The 19,596-nt window shown below is 35.9% G+C and overlaps 1 protein-coding gene across 1 annotated transcript in view; it reads right to left on the bottom strand.

Annotated features, from left to right (window-relative positions):
- LOC109060309 (TBC1 domain family, member 32) overlaps positions 1-19,596 on the bottom strand; it is a 46,003-nt gene that overhangs the window by 7,855 nt on the left and 18,552 nt on the right. The window contains 19 exon segments of the mRNA XM_042725160.1: positions 132-173; positions 176-231; positions 234-279; positions 7,216-7,272; positions 7,274-7,371; positions 8,083-8,146; positions 8,148-8,185; positions 9,690-9,767; positions 11,337-11,403; positions 11,405-11,421; positions 12,748-12,777; positions 12,780-12,866; positions 16,592-16,628; positions 16,630-16,674; positions 16,676-16,687; positions 18,211-18,234; positions 18,236-18,286; positions 18,288-18,323; positions 18,551-18,737. Coding sequence (XP_042581094.1) covers positions 132-173; positions 176-231; positions 234-279; positions 7,216-7,272; positions 7,274-7,371; positions 8,083-8,146; positions 8,148-8,185; positions 9,690-9,767; positions 11,337-11,403; positions 11,405-11,421; positions 12,748-12,777; positions 12,780-12,866; positions 16,592-16,628; positions 16,630-16,674; positions 16,676-16,687; positions 18,211-18,234; positions 18,236-18,286; positions 18,288-18,323; positions 18,551-18,737 — 1,072 coding nt within the window.

Below are 19,596 nucleotides of genomic sequence, written 5' to 3'. Positions count from 1 at the left end.
TTGGGACACTAAAAATATCAAAAAGCCAACCTGCTATGCAAAATGCACACAGGTTGGCAAGTCTGCTTTGGTTATTTACAAATAGAGAAGATTGAAGTGGTGTGTGATTAAAAATGAAGTACTTAAAATACAGCACCTGAGAGGGGAGTGAAGCCAGACATCCTGAAGGCAGCAGAAAAACCAGAGGAACCTCGGCCTTGAGCAACATCTCGACGTAATGAGCGGTGCAGGGTAGATTGGATGAATGCCTGACTGAGCGATCTCTATAGGGAGATGTACCTAAAACACAACAAAAAAATAAATCCATTAAAAGTGTGTGAAGATGCACTGCGCATGGTGCAGTGTAAATGATGCTAAGCTGCATTAGTTCTTGTGTGTCGTGACTGAAAATGAAGTGCAAATGAGATCTGAAAACTCTGCAAAGGGGCAAGATCTTCAGTAATTGATGACTTTATTTTAGTTTGTTCTTCACACAAAGCTATGACATGACTTCAGACTTTACATAAACTTGTACATAAACACAAAACCTCTTTTCATATGATGTTGTTTTCCCATTTTTGGAGTAAAAAATGCAAAAATATCCCCTTTGTGTCTTCTTCAGGAAAAGCGGCATGTGGATGAGTAAATAATGATAGAACTGTTGCTCTAAGAGTGCTGGCCCCTACAGAAAACAACAAGAACACCACATATGCAAAAATGACACGACCAATATTTTATTAGCTGCCTCTGCAACTTCCCTGTTTAGAGGGGTCTGTGACAAATGTAAAGACTGCAACTTCTCTTTTTCCTGATTGTCATCATTATCTCTTAGCTCAATGATTTACATGCATGGCCACTCTGACAGCACAGAAATATGGAACTGTAATCACACAAACTCGTGGTGCTTAGAGCATTATCATATCCCGCATTACATTTTTACAGCTGAAACTCTAATTAACTGAGCTCTGTTTACTATCCGCTGTTCCAAGAAAGCCAGAGAGATTGCTCCATCCAAATTTTATGTGGGGACCACAGTAACAATGACTATTGCCCCAGTAATATGATGATATCCAGCATTTTCTACCAGTATTAACTTTCCTATGCAAATTGAGATTAGAGTGATAATGCAAGTCGAAATGCTGAGTTTTGTTTTACGGCAAATGGATATAGAAAGCTACACAAGCATATACATAATATAAATTCAGAACATTACTAAACATGAGAGAGATGCAGCTGTTATTAGTAGTACAAAATTGCAACATGGGCTAAGCTTGAGACATTTAAACGAATAGTTCACCCAAAAATATATATATATATATATTAGTGGTGGCCCGTTATCGGCGTTACCGTGCTGCGTTAACGTGAGACTCTTATCGGGCGATAAAAAAAATATCGCCGTTAATCTATTCTAAAGGACTAAAAAAGTTTTAACTTTTAAGAGTGAAACAAGGACAAGAATGTGCTAAATATGAGTTTAATGCCAGACACGCTTGCACACTGACACTCTGCGCTCCCTTAAAAACATCACTGCCTCAGGATTTCTCACCTTAAGGACTAGCCACAGCTTATTTACTCACACTTCGCGGAAACAGACTTGCGTTCTCGAGAAAATTTTTTCAGAGTTCATATGGTGCTGTTTATTCTTTTGGAGCTCTTGACTGTCCCCAAATCCACATCCACTTCAATTAAAGAAAAAGCGCAGTGTGAACACTTCAGCTAAAAACATCTCCTTTGTGTTCCACAGAGAAGAATCCATACTGGTTTGGACGACATGAGGCGGAGGAAGATATCATTTTCATTTTTAAAAAGTTATACTATACCTAAGAAAAGACCTGTAGGTCCTGTGTCGTGTGTGCTGACAAATATCCTGCTGAGGGTGACGAGGGCAGAGATGCACATGTACACCTGGTAATTGGTCCCATGATAACAATATGGCTAACTAGTGACAGACCTCAGGCCATTCCAGTTAGGTCCAGACAGGCACTGGCCAAGACACTGAATACAGCTCTGTAAAACAGGTAGGGGTGATGAACAGAAAGTGAGGAAAGGTGAGAGAGCAAGAATAGTAGTTTGAGGTGAAAAGCAACGTTGAACCATACATTTTTTAAATCAATCGAATGATGCTGGAAAACTAAATAGTGAGAATCAAAATACCTCTGAGTACTTCTAAATTCTTACCATGATGCCTTCAAAGTCTGATGCAGTCATTTACCTGTTGAATCCATAATAACCACAAAACAACTCATTGCGCACCATTACTAAAATGCTTAATCAGACATTTTGTGATTTCCAGTAAAAAAAAAAAAATTTATCAAATTATTTGAGTGGAACTGCAAGATACTAAGAGTCTTATTTTGACTACAAATTAGACTTTTATAGAAAAGATGCATTTCAATTTATCAACGTATAAAGGAATCCTTATGGTTACAAAGATTTCTATTCAAAGAAATGCTGTTCTTTGAGCCTTATATTTATCAAAGAATCAGAACATAAAATTGTATCACGGTTTTTGATTTGTAATCTAACAAAAACAGGTGTGGTTTCTGTAGTATTTTCCAATGGAAAACAACAACAAAACAAAATGATAAACCATGATTTTGTCTGATGCCGGAAAGAACTGTTACTGGAGTTCATACCACAAATATAATCAAGTTCTGAAATATAATATGCGAAATCCCTTGTATCTACAGGCTTGACGTATCTCTGTTTGTTTCTGTGGTGGTGAACTGAGTGAGTCATATCATCAAAATAATAATACTAACAATTATTTTGCGGTATACGTAGATGGCGTTCCAGTTTTGGCAAGCGTCTGCCTCTGTACATTCAGACCACTCAGCGGCAATTTTATACAGCCATCTGTGTCTCCTCCTGCTTGTTTAGAATTCGAATCATGTTCCTGAGTGAACAGACCCGAACGCCTCTAGGAAGAGGTGACACTCAATTTAAAACAGAAAATCTTCGTTTCCATTCACATTGTCTGTCTACTCACAACTAGTTATACAAGTTTCAGAACTTTCAGGTATTTTTATTATATTTTTTTTTTTTGCTTTGTCACATTTTACTGTGTAAAAGTTCCTCACGTCGATTACCTTCTATAGATAAGATATCGATATATATATATAATTATCTATATATATACCTATATATATATTATAATATATATAGAGATACATATATATATATATATTATATATATTATATATATATATATACTAAAAACATCTTCAAAACAGCAGTGGAATTTATCCCCGGCACACTATCAAAGGATAAAGAATAAATAATATAAATGACCTAAACACAGGAAAACACAGTTTTCGTTAATATGCTTGTCCTTGACTGCTGGAAAAAGGTTATATCTGACTAAATCTGACAAGAAGAATTGAAGCAGAGATTTGGACACCAAGCATATAAACCCTGGAGAGAGCACAGCTTTGTTCGAGTACATCACTGCATTTGTCTATGAAGACTGTCAGGCCTTCAGTCATAGAGAATGTCTTGCATCTTTATATTTCTACCCTGGCAGTGTCACACTAATTCTCCCAACAATCAAAGATTATGACAGTGATTGTGCTCCCTCGAGATTTTGTGAACGAAGTAATTAGTAACATATGAGCTTAATTAAAAGACATCCACACAATCGAAAAAAGTGGATTGTGAATGGAGAGAGGGTGAAATTTATTATTTTTTTTATGATTATATAATTTGCCCATAAGTAAATTCAGAAGTTAGTGTCATTGTTTGTCCTCTTTGAATGCTTTCTTACATGGAAAACTTTAAGTTCTTTGTGTTGACTCTTGATTGGAATAAAAACTCTCCTTACAAATGTGGGAAGATTGGGACACTAAAAAATATCAAAAAGCAACGTGCTATGCAAAATGCACCCAGGTTGCAAGTCTGCTTGGTTATTTACAAAATAGAGAAGATTGAAGTGGTTGTGATTAAAAATGAAGTACTTAACATACAGCCCGGCCACCTGAGAGGGAGTGAAGCAGACATCTCTGAAGGCAAGAAAAAACCACGAGGAACCTCGGACTTGAGCAAACATTCTCGACCGTAATGAGCGGTGCAGGAGTAGATTGATGAATGCCTGACTGAGCGATCTCTATTAGGGCCCGATGTTACCTAAAACACAAAAAAATAAAATCCATTAAAAGTGTTGAAGATGCACTGCGCATGGTGCCAGTGTAAATGATGCTAAGCTGCATTAGTTATTGTGTGTCGTGACTTGAAAATGAAGTGCAAATGAGATTTGAAGAACGCTGCAAAGGGCAAGATCTTCAGTAATTGATGACTTTATTCGTAGTTTGTTTCTTCACACAAACGCTATGAACATGACACTCAGACGACTTGTACATAAAACAAAAACCACCTTTCATGTATGTTTTTCCCATTTTTGGAGATGGGTAAAAAAGTGCAAAAAATATCCCTTGTTGTGTTCTTGCAGGAAAACGGCATGTGGATGAGTTAATAATGATAAACCACTGTTGCTCTAAGAGTTGCTGGCCCCACAGAAAACACACAGAACACCACCTATGGCAAAATGACACCCGGACCAATATGTTTATTAGCTGCCTCTGCAACTTACCTGTTTAGCAGTGGTCTGTGACAAATTGAAAAGGACTGCAAAACTTCTCTTTTCCTGATTGTCATCATAATCTCTTAGCTCAATTGGATTACATGAGACTGGCCACTGCTGACAGCACAGAAATATGAAAAACTGTAATCACAACAAACTCGTTTGTGCTTGGAGGCATTATCATATCCCGCCAATATTTTTACAGCTGAAACTCTATTAACTGAGGCTCTGTTTACTATCTTGCTGTTCAAAGGGAAAGCGCGAGAGATTAGCTACATTCAACTTTGTATGGGGACAAGCAGTAATGACTATTGCCCCAGTAATATGATGATATCCAGCATTTTCTCCCAGTTATTAACCTTTTCCTATGCAAATTGAGAGTATGAGGATACGTGCCAAGTCGAAATGCTGAGTTTTGTTTACGGCAAAATCGATAGAAAGCTACACAAGCATTAATAATAATATAAATTCAGAAACATTACTAAACATGAGGAGAGATGCAGCTCGTTATTAGTAGTACAAAGATTGCAACATGGGCTAAGCTGAGACTTTTAACCCACGAATAGGTTCACCCAAACAATATTATATATAATATATACTATATATATTAGGGTGGTGGTCGTTTTATCGGCGTTTACCGTGCTGCGTTAAACGTGAGACCTCTTACTCGGCGCGATAAAAAAAATAGCGACCGTTTAATCTATTCTCAAAGTTCTGGGTTGGGCGCTGGGTCTATACTACGCAAGGTTATGGATGGAACTTCCACCGTGATAGTTTAAGCGCGGATGTATACGCTAGACGAATTGGCACTGGTACGGGGGCCGAGAACAGAGTCCTTCGAACCTTGTGTGTATGCCCTACTAGGGGACATTACCAAGCTTCCCAAAAGTAGGTTTTAAAAACCTCGACAAGGACTCACGCCTGTTTCACACATACTCGGTCTGTGAAGTGCGTATTTGCAGTCCGTGTGCGTACGTATGTGCTGCAGAAGTAAGCACAGACTCATGTGTGCTTCACACAGGACGCGTTTGCAGTACGCTACGATCTGCAGCATGTTTTAGTCCACAAACACCAACATTTTGTTCATGATTCTCTATGTAAAACCATGTAAAAAAAAAAAAAAAAATATAAATAAAAAATAATACAAAAAAAAAAACATTGTGGACTCATATCACAGAACAGTACCAATCTTTCAAATAATAGACATTAGGGTTTAAAATTTAACTAAATATAAACAACATATATTCATGCATTTGACGTCTAGGTTTGTATAATAGCTGCTCAAAGGCAAGCAGCACAACATTTAAACACAACATATTAGCCTACTTTTCTTGTTGGGAATATCGCAAACTATTTAAACTTAAAAGCACCCACTGACAGGAACCAGCGACTCTCGTGCCTGTTTTGCATTTTAAATCTTTATTACAAGACATCGGCACGGTTCTTAATAAACTTTGTTTTTATGCTGCCATATGACAAGTGCATCCGAGGCTATATCCTGTTTGCCTCCGTTTATCTAAAGGTGCTCTTTTTCTTGTTTTAAAACCTCGCCAAAAACCCATGTTTTGCGTTGTGTGAAAACACAGTAGGCTTTAATTAGTATACATTTATTGTGAAATTACTGCGGTTTTCTGTGTCAATCCATGTTAATTTTTACCGCGAACAATGTGCTGTCATTTTAATTCAGCGCATGCAGCACAGCAAAAAAAAAAAATAGACTCGGTACGTAAAACGATTGCTGCACTGCTGCAGATGCACTGCTCCTGGAACGCACTGACGGACCACAACCACGTGAACCCTGGAATCCGTTAACATGGGTGCCGTAAAAAAAAATAAAAAAATGCAACGCATACGCACTGCAGACGGAGTATGTGTGAACAGGCGTAGGTGGTTGTTTGCAACTTTTGTGCAATGCGGAATTGTGTAGTTTACTGTAGGAGTTCTTTCTTCCAGTCTCAAGTACAACCTAAACGCAAAGCATCCCTTAGCTAATGTGGAAGATGCCGGTTCCAAGCAATGTAGCACAGGGGGAAGTAGTCGTCGGTCGAACTACTATGTTTGAGTGCAGCACAGCTCTATCAGTACTGCAACAAGTACATCTTCTTGAACATAATTTGAATGCCTTCGGCAGAATTCAAATGAGCGAATTTTAATCTAGATTAATCTAGATTAATTCCAGATTACAGTTGAGATTAATCTAGATTAAAAAAAATAATCTATGCCCACCTAATATATATGTATATTTTTAATATAGTTAAAAAAGTAAAATTGTGAAATATTATTACATTTTTAAAAGAAAACTGTTTTGTCTATTTAATATATTTTAAAATGTAATGTATTCCTGGAGTCTAGCTGAATTTCAGCAGCCATACTTCGTCTTCAGTGTCACATGATCTTTCAGAAAATCATTTGAATAATGCTGATTTGGTCAAGAACCATTTCTTATTATCACTGTTAAAAACTGTTTGTGCTGCGATTCGAAACAATTATAATTTTTTTTTTTACATTCTTTGATTAGCAGAAAGTTCAAAAAGACATCTTTGTAACAATTCAAAAGTATGTATTTTTATCAATTTAATGCAATTAGTTGCTCAAGTATTGATGATACTAAAGGGTTGACACGAACGAGAAGAAGAGAAACGATATAGGCTGTAACTCACAGAGCTGTGCAGTCTCGGGGGCCACAGGAAGGCAGACGGTAACAGACGGGAGAAACGTTAAGAGCAGACTCAGAGAACGACCCACGTCGCCATGCATGAGCAGAAAAACTGTGGAGGCAAACCAATCATGACCAGGATAACCATCCTGAAAACAGGCTGACAGCTGGGGCAAGGAATCTTCAACACAATTTAGACCTATTTTTTCCCAGCAGCTATAATGCTAATATAGTGTCCCGAAAAAGAATTTGACCACTTTAGTCAGACTTTGAAATGTATGAATGTCATGTAAGAAAATACAGACTATCAAATCAAGAGGCATATGCAAAAAAAGACAATAGGGATTTTCTTAGAAGGTCTATCCAGTGATCTCAAAGTAATTTTTTTAGATGCGTACATTAATGCTACAATTGTCCTAGCAGATCATGGACTCTAATGTTTAACAAGCATAATTTGATAAATGATTTCTTACCAATAAATAATGCAGCCTTGGTGAGCATAAGAGACTTTTTTTTTTTTTAAACAAAAAAACATCTAAAACCCCAAACGTAATTTAAATGTAAATGTGCCTTATATGTTGCTAGATTTTGCTCCAATAATTCACTAATAACATACTAAAATTATCTGATACTAAACCTTTATATATATACTGTAGGAAAACAACAGCATGAAGAAACTTAAAATGGAATTCAGCTTATCATTATGATTATTTATTCATTAACATAAATCAATACATGGTCTACAGCAAATTAGAATATTGTGCACAATCAAAAAATGAAAACTATCAGAATTCTTACAATAAGTGCATGTCACTTGATTAATAATAGAAAATAAAGTGTACCGAGAAGGATACACAGCTCAGAAGTGGACATTGACTCGTTGTTAGAGAGAGGAACTCCTGGCAGTGCTTGAGCACAAGACACAGATCCTGCTCCTGAATCTTCTCTCAATAGCTTCAGGAACTTTGCCATACCTACACACAACAGCACCACACACTACACACACACACACACACACAGTTTACATGTCAGCTTCATTTAATAGCCCATCAATAAAACCTTGCTAAACAACGGTGAAAAGACATTGTTTAAATGTTTGTTCTCCTCTCTTAACTGCAACTTATGCACATTTACATAATTATAAACTTTCTCAAGTCAAATATTTCTTGACTAATAAGAAACAAATTTCGCAACCAATCTAACATTCAGTTTTATCACGCCATGTACAGTCTCTCCCTGGGTAAAACCGCACCAAATGAAGGTTAACAGAGAGTTACAATGTGCTGAGCACTAGAATGCATTTGCCTGATTACAGTCATTGTGGACTGCCTTAAGACAAAAAAAAATATATAAAGGGTGGGTTCAGTATAGCTTGTCCTTGAGTTTAACTAGTGTGCTGACATACCGCAGAATGCCAGGGGCATCAGTGGAATCTACTAATGTTCTGAACATATGTTCCACACTGCAAAATCACTTGACCCTAATCAGTTATTTTTGTCCTCTGTCTTCCAGCACAAATATAAACATAAGTAAATATAGTTTGAAAAATACAAAGTAAAATAAGTTAAAATTCATGTATTATATTTAATAATAATACTTAATTAATTACATTATTATGTTTTAGTCTCATGATAATAATACTACCACTAATATATAATAAATATCAGGGGTTCTGCATGTTTTATGAAGGTACATTTTTTTAAGACCTTTTTTAAGACCAAAAAATTAAGAACCAAACCACAGAGAACACAATATGCCAATATGTTCTTTAAATGTAAATGTCTAGGAAGCAGAAAATGAGTTCAATACAACTTCTAACAGATCATTACTTTTTAATTCAATTTTAATACATTTTAATTTATACACAAAAAAGCTTGACTAGAATATGGGTGGTAAATTTTTTTTTTTTTTTTTTTTGATCTGCTTGTAAGAACTGTTCTTCCTCAGTGTTTTTGCCTTGTTTTCCAATGCAAATGTCAAGAGATTTATAAATTAAGACATTCATTTCAAAACAAAACAACATTAGATAAGAAGTCTAATTTCTGAGCAATTGATCAAAATAAAGTGATAAAGTATAAATTAAAATAAAAAATAAAATAAAATAAAATAAAGTTTATCATTAAACTAAGAACAAATATCTTGCCAATGGGCTAGTGAACAATTTAAAAAAGAAAACATTTTCCTTGCCTATCATTTGACACATATTTCTTCTTGTTTTAAGCATAAACACACTTCATTCTGTTCAATTTTATTTTTTTATTTTTTTATGCATGCACTGCATGCTATGACTGTGAATTAAAGACTTTCAGCTTCAGTGTATGACATTTTTAAGGCCTTCATTTGTGGAGAGAAGACTTTAAGACCCTGTATACAGTATATATTTTTTTAGTATACATTAGTGTCTTAACAAAGCACTTAAAAGTTGATTCACAAACCCTTAGCCTAGCATAAAGTTTAGCCTGGATATGACATATATACTGTATTACCTGAGGGATATCCCCACACCTAACTGCTCCACAGATGACAGGCTTCGAGTCTTTACACTGTGGTCCACCACTGAAACAAAAAGAAAAAAAAGAAAAGAAATTACTTCCCATTTGCACCTCCTCTTCAAATACCCATTTAATTTGGGTAAATGGAGCAGAGAGTGCAAAAGAGCACTGCAAAACGTGCTGTTAAATAATACATTTTCATCTCAGCATCGGCTTACCCACAAATCAACATCAGCTGCGTAATCTACATTCATCATGCTTAAGAATGGCCTTAATTGAGTGAATGCCCTTGGTGAGACGGAAATGGGCCCACTGATATAATTATGGGGCCATTCCTCCATCCTCATTAATATAACAACAAATGTCAGGATTGTAATGATTGACATAATGCAGATAGATGTCCACCTGTGAAGTGACTGGACTGACGGGCTGGCAAATGAACCAACTGTAAAGAAGGGTTTAGGCGGAATGAGAAATCATACGTCCTGGTGCTCACGTCAGTCAGCAATTATGACCATGAAGTGAAATGAAGTGTGACAACCCGCCCCTACGCCTCCGCTAAAATAAGTAGGGCAGGATACAGACCCAGAGGGCAGATGAAGGGAGGACACAAATGCTAAAGTAACATGACACCATAATACTTTCCATGTCAGGCATCCTAACATATATCCTATTTGGGGAAGTTTGGGAAGCATTCAGAAGTCTGATTAAATATTTGCAAATTCCTCACCAATTCATCTATCATTCAAAACCTTTACCCAGAAGCTGCACTTTATGTCTTCTTTTCTACAGTGAAATCAATATTTAATCAATATTAATAAAAAGGTATTAAAAAAAGTACTAAGGATAGTTCTCCAACTTCATAAAATTTAAAGGAGATGCTTGTCATCAAATTAATCATGAGCTTGCCAGAACCCAAACCACTAATAATCTCCAGAGCTAACTGACCCCTGACCTCACCATCCCCATCCAAAAAACTTAAAAATGACTTATCAAGGTCTTTTAAAGTATGAATACTTTAACTCTCTGACATTAAAAAGAAAATCTTATGTTTTGGATGTTTTTTGGATTTATTTGGATTGATTTTTTTTATAAAAGGCAAAATAATCATACATTGCAACAATAATATGTTGAGACGAGGGTGAATTTTGTCAAATCTTTCTTTTGAAGTGGTCACATTACTCAAGCTCAACCAGCAGATATTCTTTGCAGCTGGGATTTAAACAAAAGAGCATGGACCAATATTATTTCTGAGAAACCATATATGTTTTAATAATGAATACCCCACAGAGTCCTCAAACTATTCGCCCATTTGATAAATAATTCTGTTTGCATGTTTTTACAAGGAGCATACCATTTGTGAACTAACCAGGTGGGATGCAGAAAGTTTCACGCAGAAATGTTTCTATCACAATCACATCCAATCAGAAAAATGTCATGTTTAATGTATAGTAGGGTATATAAGAAGCAGGATTATGGACACACACTAAAAAGTATATTCATATATACCCGTGTGCTTTTTATTATTATTATTTCATATTAGCCCTCAGAAGTGAATGATATCTCTGTTAGCTGTTTGCAAGTTGGTCTCATGAATAAAAAAAATCCTTTCATTAAAGTGCTGTTGACTGACCTTTATATTCTGCCGGTGGAAAGAAGCAGTCAGTGGATGAAGATGAGAGATGCAGCACGACCCTCTCCCAACAGATCAGCAAGTACTGTGAGAGAAAACAAAACACTGAACCCTCAAGGCAATTTTCCTTGAATCAAACCTCAAATCTCCAGCAAAAGAGCCTATGTCATATAAGAGAGGATGTTAGAGAAATCAAAGAATGTATTGAGCTATACTTTACTGAGTTTAAAAACAGATCTTCCCTGAGAAACCTAATTTCTTTAGTGTAGCATGCATTTTCTTGTTTGTTGAAATACAACAATGCTTAAAACTCACACTGCACAATGAGAAAATACGCTGAGTGACTGTTAAACGAAAACTGCTTTAAAAAAAAAAAAAATAAGACAACAAATCCTAACAGTGTTGCGCTGGAATCAGGCATAGAGTAACAGCATGTACTAAGACACTGGCCAGTGTTAAACCTTTTCACAATAGAATTAGATCCCTGAAATATTTTACTCTTAATTCCAGAAAAACATAGCATGGAATTAGAGGGTTTTACAGCACTATCATTAACATACTGAAAAATCAGAATGGTAAATATCAAGAAAAAACACACACACAGTAATATACATCTAAGAACATTGTAAATAAATGCAAATAACTTTGGTTTAAAAAGCAAGCATGCACTTCACATTGTAAACAATCTATTCTGCATGTTTAGAAACTTGCAGAATTAGAGATCCTGAATACATACATTTATAAGTTTTATTTTCCAAAATAAATAAAAGTAGGTACATATAATGCAAGAGAGCTCTCTTATGTATTTAAAAGGGTCGTATCATACTGCATTAAAACTGCATTTGTCTTCCCTCCAGCCCACTTTTGATTGGAAAACAAAAGCAAGTCATAATTTAATATTTTTATCACTATCTCTGTCTGACCTTAAAATTTTGCTGTGGTACCTTTAGGGTCCCTTTATGTAAAGTTACCCTCCTTTGCATGTGAAATGAGTAACAACACTGACTCAATATAGTTTAGGCTGCCCAGTCCTTCACCAACAACCTCTTAGAAAAGTCTGCGCTACATTTTGACAGGATCACAAAACAATTTGCACTGAAATGTGCTGCTGTGAAAACAACAGGATTGTAGGTTAGGCTAGTAATTGCTGGCTGCTGCGGCAAAAACCATTGGATATTGCTAGTTCTTCTGGTGTTTAGTAGAAGGTTTCTGTGGCCTGAGAACCTCTTAGTGGTTATCTTACTTCATCCTTATTACCTCACGGACAGTGACCAGGCAAACATATGGTTTTTTAAACAGAAATTTCATTTTTCATTTTGACTCCTTTAAAATGCAGTAAAAAAGTTAGTATAAGATTAGCGGAGGCTGGCCTCTTGTTGTGAATTTCAGACAGAGCTGATGTGGGTCATACCATATCCAGTGAGAGTGTTTGTAGCCATGATTTGCAGAACTGTCTTCTGCAGTCATCCATCCAGCTAGCATCTCTCTCTGTTTCCTTAGATGATGCCAAGAAAGCACTGATCTCTGACTCTGAGAAGAAATGGGCATTGTTTCGGTAACACTTTATTTCGAAAGTCCACTTTAGACATTCTACTAACAGTACGTAATTTTGCAACTACATGTCAACTAGCAACTAGTAGAGTATTAGTAGACTGTCTGCTTAATATCTTCTAACACTTTCTTTGTCAACTTATTCTAACCCTAAACCTACTGTACCCCTAACACTAACCCTAAACCTACCCTAACAGTCTACTCTGAGAGTTAGTAGACATGTAGTTGCAAATTAATGAGAATTAGTTGACATGTAGTTGACATGGAGTTACAAATTTACTTATAGTTAGTAGAATGTCTAAAGTGGACTATCGAAATAAAGTGTAACCCAGTGTTAATTTTTTAACAGTCAGAATGATTCTATAAATCTAGTTAATATTCATCATATGCTCATTAATTTTGGGCTTTTTTACACAGTTTTTATCATTTTGGTGGTTGTTTTTTTATCTTTTGGTAGACAATATAAAAAAAGACAGAAACATATCAAACTGTAACAGACAGAACTTCAACCATGGTTTTCAAATATTTTTAAAAAAGCATAAACATTTATTTAAACATATATCAAAGAATAAAAGATATATCAACAAAATACAACATGCCTGTCCTTGTGAGAACATGAGCTGAAATAATAGCACAATAATGAAATAAACCTAAAGTATTTAACTACTCTTCAGAAGCTACTGTGGTGTGAAGACTGTTGAGGATAGTGTTCATTTTCTGTTTTAGAGATTTAGGATATAACATTATGTGCATATCTTATTTTTTTTACTAGGCGGTAAGAACCTCTAGACTCTATTTACTGAGCTGGAAACAGCTGTCGCATTGAAATAAAGATGTATTGCTGTGACAGTAAAAAGAGAGAAATGAGTCTGTCATAAAAGAAGAAAGTGTCCTTGAAGTTACCATAGAGTAGAACCATGTAAAAACACTGGATTAAAGGGGTCATATGATGTGATTTCAATTCTTCATTTTCTTTCTCTTTGGAGTATTACAAGCTCTTGGTGCATAAAAGTAATATCTGTTAAGTGTGCACAGGACCTAAAGTCTCAAATCCAAAGAGATATTCTTTATAAAAGTTAAAACTCAACCACGCCCTCCTCACTAAAACGGGCTCATTCTAACACGCCCCCACATGTCTAACGTCACCAAAGGTGGGAAGATTTGCATAATGCCGCCCAAATTTTCACGCAAAAGAAGGCTGAACTTTATTTCTCGTTGTGCCACCTCTGCCATGTTGTGGAGTCGCTGTGTGTTTAATTGTGAAAGCGAAGCTACTTTGTTTGGCCTTCCAAAAGAGGACACAACTGGAAAAAATCTGTGGCTAAGTTGCATTTACAACACATGTTCCAGAACAGTCTAACCCAAATATTCAGATGTGTGCTGCAAATTTTATGGAGGATGAGGACTGTTTCCTGAAACAGTAGCCTAAAAATGGCGTCTGTGGCACAAAGGCTGTTTCTGTAAAGCTGGGCAGTTCAAACTTTCCAAGGACAGTCTGGCGCTTCTGACTCACAGTCTGTACGTAAGTTTTTTATACTTAAATAATTTGCCAATGATGATTCAAATGCGAGTTTTGAGCAGTGTAGAGTTGGGCTGCTTGATTATGGCAAAAATCATAAATCATGATTATTTTAGTCAATTCTGTATTCCCCGCTCATGAGGTGGGGGGGCATACTGACCAAAAACTTTATGAGTGACTTGGTTTACAGGAAAGAAAGTACACTATCAAATATGTATTTTCGGTAAAGAAGGCTTGCACTATGACGTCTACATTGTATCGAGAACAGCGGAATTTTTAAACAAACAAACCAAAAAGGCCTCAAAATTATTGAAAAGTATTAAACTTTTAGTAATAAAAAAAACACCAACGGACAACTAAAATAGAAAAAAAAGGATTTACAAATGAAAAAAAACTGTAGAGTTTAAGGTTTTTTTTTAATGCAAGTGCTCAAAGCAGTGTTTATAGCCCTACTACAGAAATGAATAAGTCACATGTAAAATAAAACAGCAGTCTTCACTGTGAGATTTAAAGTTTTTGTTTCTTAAAGCTACACAAAATGCCTACTACACTCAAGAGGCCGTGTGCAATCTTTGAATTTGTCTTTGTTGTTGGATTAATATTAAGCCTGCCCAGTCGCAGCAAAAGGAAAATAGCCTGCAGTCACTTTAAGAGCCGCACGGATCAAGGTTACAGTTACATACGTATTTTCATTCTCAACTCTTTTAAGTTTATTTATACATGGACCGCGAAGGTCTACATGAATAATCACTAAGCGCAGCATTTTGACAATTTTTTGGCGCTGACACATTTTTGGTTTAGGTGTGCACCTTGAGCTAAAAGATGACTTTACATGTCCGTGTTCTGTTCTATCTCTGAGCGCATTATCTCTTCCTGAGGAGCAGCTCAAGTTTCTCTTTCTGCCTTTTAAAAACATGAATAAATATACTTCGATTAAATCAATCACGTCCCCATTTGCAAATGTCGGATGTTACACATGATTGTTGTGAATTTGCACGGGCAATTGGGCTTTTATGGAGGGAACAAAAGTGCAGCGCTGCAAAAGGGGGTGGAATGGGGCGCAATAATTGAAACGAGTTTTTTCGATTAATTGCACAGCCCTTTATCGTGTAGAGTGGGCTTGTTGTTTGTTGTTTCTTGATCACAAAATGCAGACATGGTTTTAGTGTGTACATGCGTGATATGCAATGCATAAAAAAAGACCAGTAATAAGTCATTATAATCCGTAATTATGTCCCAACTGGATGGCACAAATGCCTCGTTTGTAATGGGTTTTATTGGTTTTGTCTGCGTCCAGATGATGTATGCTGGATCGTGAACGAATCGTTCTATTTAAACCTGATCTTCTTAGTGAACCGTTTGAACCAGTTCACCAAATCGAACTGAATCGTTTTGAAATGGGTCCGCGTCTCCAGTATGCACTAATCCCACCAATTATTTAAGTCATTCAGTGTTATAAACGTGCCTGACACTCCCTCTGATGCAAAAATAAACCAAATCCCAATAGTCTCCTAACAGAGTTATTCAGTTACTTCCAAAAAGTGAACAGTACATTGACTGAGAACTGCATGAAAAAGTAGTTAGCCCTGAGTGTCGTTGGAGTAGATGGGCCATGTGATTCGTCAACATGTGTTTGAGCTTCTTTAGAGTTTTCAGGCTGGACTGCGTTACGTGTCTATTCGTCCTGCTGGGGATGGACGGTATCACATTGTTGTTTTTAAGGGGTGGTAACAATTCCGTCCACGCCATGCTTGAGGTATTCAACAAAATCACCAATGCACTGGATAGCATGGCCAATCAGACGCACACCTTGCTTTTTTAGAACTGATGAGCTTGTATAAATCATACTTGACAAGTGTTTCAGAAAGGTCCATCAGGGCACTATCCTACTAGTTAGCGGGGCGATAGAGGATGACTCAACAAGTTAATGTATTATGATAGATATGAGATATACAAGAAAATCAATGTGTTTTTTGCATGGTTTTGACCCCTTAAAAAACAGAAACACATGCCTTTTACACCAAATATACACAAAAATAATGTTTCTGCTTTAGCAATGTTCATATGACCCTTTTCTTTAAAACTGTAATGGGTTAAGTAAGGGAATTTGCTTTCATAAATGACAAAAATATCACATTACACATATATACAGTAGGACCCTTATGCTTTTAAAAGTCTTTCTTACCCTGTTTAGTGCGGAGAGTCTTGGGCACGTCGAGGATCATAATACTTAGGCAGAGGGTATGTGGACACTATTGGCCATGGGTAAAGGGGTCATTCCCTAAGGGACAGATGGGACACTTCCATAAATATGGTATACTGTGGGTTTCCTATTTTTTATTTTTTTAAACTGTAGGAGGGCAATCTCATTTATTTATTTCTTTTTTTAGCTATGTTAAAAAACTATAATTTATGTAATTTCTCTAAAGTCAACATTTTGGCATAGTTCTGTATGAAATGATATTTAATTTGTTGTAGGAAAAATATACTTGTAAAGATTTCACATACTATACCTTGTATAAAATATACTGAAAAAAATATATTACAGTTCAGTAATAAAACATTATTTTTTTTTAAAGGATTATGAAATGTGCACTACACTGATTGAAAAACGTTGACATTAAGACATACATATAATGTTATAAAAGAGGGAAAAGATTCAAAAACTTCATATTAATGCCATTCTTGGAACTTTCTATTCAAAGCTTCCTAAAAAAAAAAATGGGATTTTCCACAAAAATGTTAAGCAACTGTTTCCAACTGACAACAACAACAAACACTTTTTGAGCAGCAAATCAGCATATTAGAATGATTCTGAAGGATCATGTGCACTGAATACTGGAGTAATGATGCTGAAAATTCAGCTTCCCATACAGGAAATAAATTACATTTCTCACAATAATTACTGCTTTTACTGCATTTATGATCAAATAAATGCAGCCTTCATAAGCTTGAGACTTTTCAAAATAATAAAAAAAAAAAAAACAGTAGAGTAGAGCTTAAAAAACAACAACTGTAGTGTATTTTTAAGTTATTTTTTAACTTTTTTTTCTTCTTCTTTAATGTTTGCTGAAAAATACATTTATCACTAACTACACACCACCAACCTTTGGTCTAAAAACAAGCTAGTCACGAGTACACTAATGACAGGCTACATTAGGGTAATTTAGTCTGACCTCCTAATGTCAATTTTTTTTCTAAGTGTCCCCTTTCACTGCCAAAAACACAACTGTCACTTATGCATCTACTGCCTTGTTTACAAATCTCTTTATATTACAACAGAGGCTTCATCGGCTATGCTCTTTTTAGAAGCTGTTTTCCGCAACACTTCCTCACATGATTCCTGAGACATTTGAAATACCAATCCACATAAGCAACTGCCAAAAGCAGCTGTAAACCCCACCATGGAGATTATGTTGATATATGAATGCTGATATTTGAGACCCATTTATGTTTATTAAACAAATGCAAAACATGGGATGTAGAGAAGGAATCTAAAAATAGAATATTGTCTGCGGCAATGACAATGTCAGCAAAATTGTGCAAAAGCATCCTATAGTCAATAACAGACTAAGATCACACTTCATACACCTCTTCCTAACTGAATATCCAGTATAAAACTGCTTTTACACTGTAGAAAAAAAAAAGGAAAAAAAAAGAGAAACAAAAAAAGTGCTTCAACCGAATTAAAAATCCAGTGATACTTCACTTCCATGGTACTGGTATTACATTCCTGACCAACCTTAACACAGTTTACTGTACTTCACATACAACTGATAAGGAAGGAAAAATGAATGCTCTCACTTTCTGCAGGGCTCTGGGAGGAAGGTCTTCTCTCAGATGGACCACCAACTGAACCGATTCGAACTAGAACATGGTTTTCTTTCCACAGACAGTCCATCGATGATGATAATTCACTGAGGATGATGAAGCAAGTATAACAACAAACACATTTACAGCAGAATCAATATGTACTGTATCTACTGTATGCTCATATTGCACATTCAGCCTGTCTAAGCCTACAGTTTTTTTTTTTTTATCTATTACTTTTGGAAACGTGACTGTTGGTTTGAATCTGAATTAGTGTGTCGTGCTGAACTATATTCAAGGGAAAACAGGAAAATGAGAGACGGTGCACTATCACCCTTCAACTGAGGGCTGGCTCTGTGACATTGTCCCTCTGACCCTGCAGCAGTAACTCAGAGAGATTATACTGAGACTCCAGCAGAAGAAAATAATCCAGGTTACAGCACAGCAAGCTCAAGAGCCTGGATGAGCACAGATGGAATAAAGAAGTGTTTACACAGGAAAACAAACAACAAGCAACACTACTTCAATTTTTACATAGCTGAAAAGTGAAAAAAAGTGGTTTATCATCTCTACCCCAAAACCTTTAGAAATCAGTCATCATGACATTAGCAATTCTGATACCACAAGCACAATAAATACATACATATTTTTGTGTTCTTTATACTACTACTATACTGTTATTATTACTATCTTAAAGCTTCACATAAAAGTAAATATTTTAATAATATTAAAAATTAAATGTGAATTTTTTTTTTCAATTTAAAGCATTAAAAAACTATGCCCATTTGCCATTAACAATAATGTGTGGAGCATCATTTTCCACATGCTGTTATTTCTGATCGAAAATGTTTAGAATTTCAAAACAGCGCAGTAGTTCTTTGTACAATATTGGTGAATATTAAATTTTAACTCCATAGACACATTACCAGGGGAAATTAGCGTGGAAGCACTGAGAGTAATAAATTGTGAAATCCAGCAGAGGACTGATGAGATGAGGATATTCTGTATGAGTGAGAGAACAATTATAGCGACACATATCAGTTCTGGAGGAGCTGAGGGACTGAGCTGCTAGAATGGTATGGTGACATAGATTTTCCTCTCTAATGGTTCTAATGATGTGATTCAATGCAGCTGAGCAATATCTGATTGTAGAGGATGTTTTCAAATGCGCCATTAAATGGCACTGTACTGTGACAGAGGTTGAATCAGTGCAGCATCAGCGCTTTGTTTGAAGCTAAAAACTACAACAGTTTTCAATCTACATTCTCTAACCACAGACTCCATCCACTGTGAAGGCAAAGACAACTAGCTGTGACCTTATTTGCATACTATACTACAGTATATGCCCAAAAGTACGTACTTCGGAAAGTAGTAAATACT

The sequence above is a fragment of the Cyprinus carpio genome, chromosome B6, assembly GCF_018340385.1.
Source record: "Cyprinus carpio isolate SPL01 chromosome B6, ASM1834038v1, whole genome shotgun sequence".
NCBI lineage: Eukaryota > Metazoa > Chordata > Actinopteri > Cypriniformes > Cyprinidae > Cyprinus > Cyprinus carpio.
Note: the sequence above shows the minus strand (reverse complement) of the source record. Positions and strands in the feature narration are given on the sequence as shown.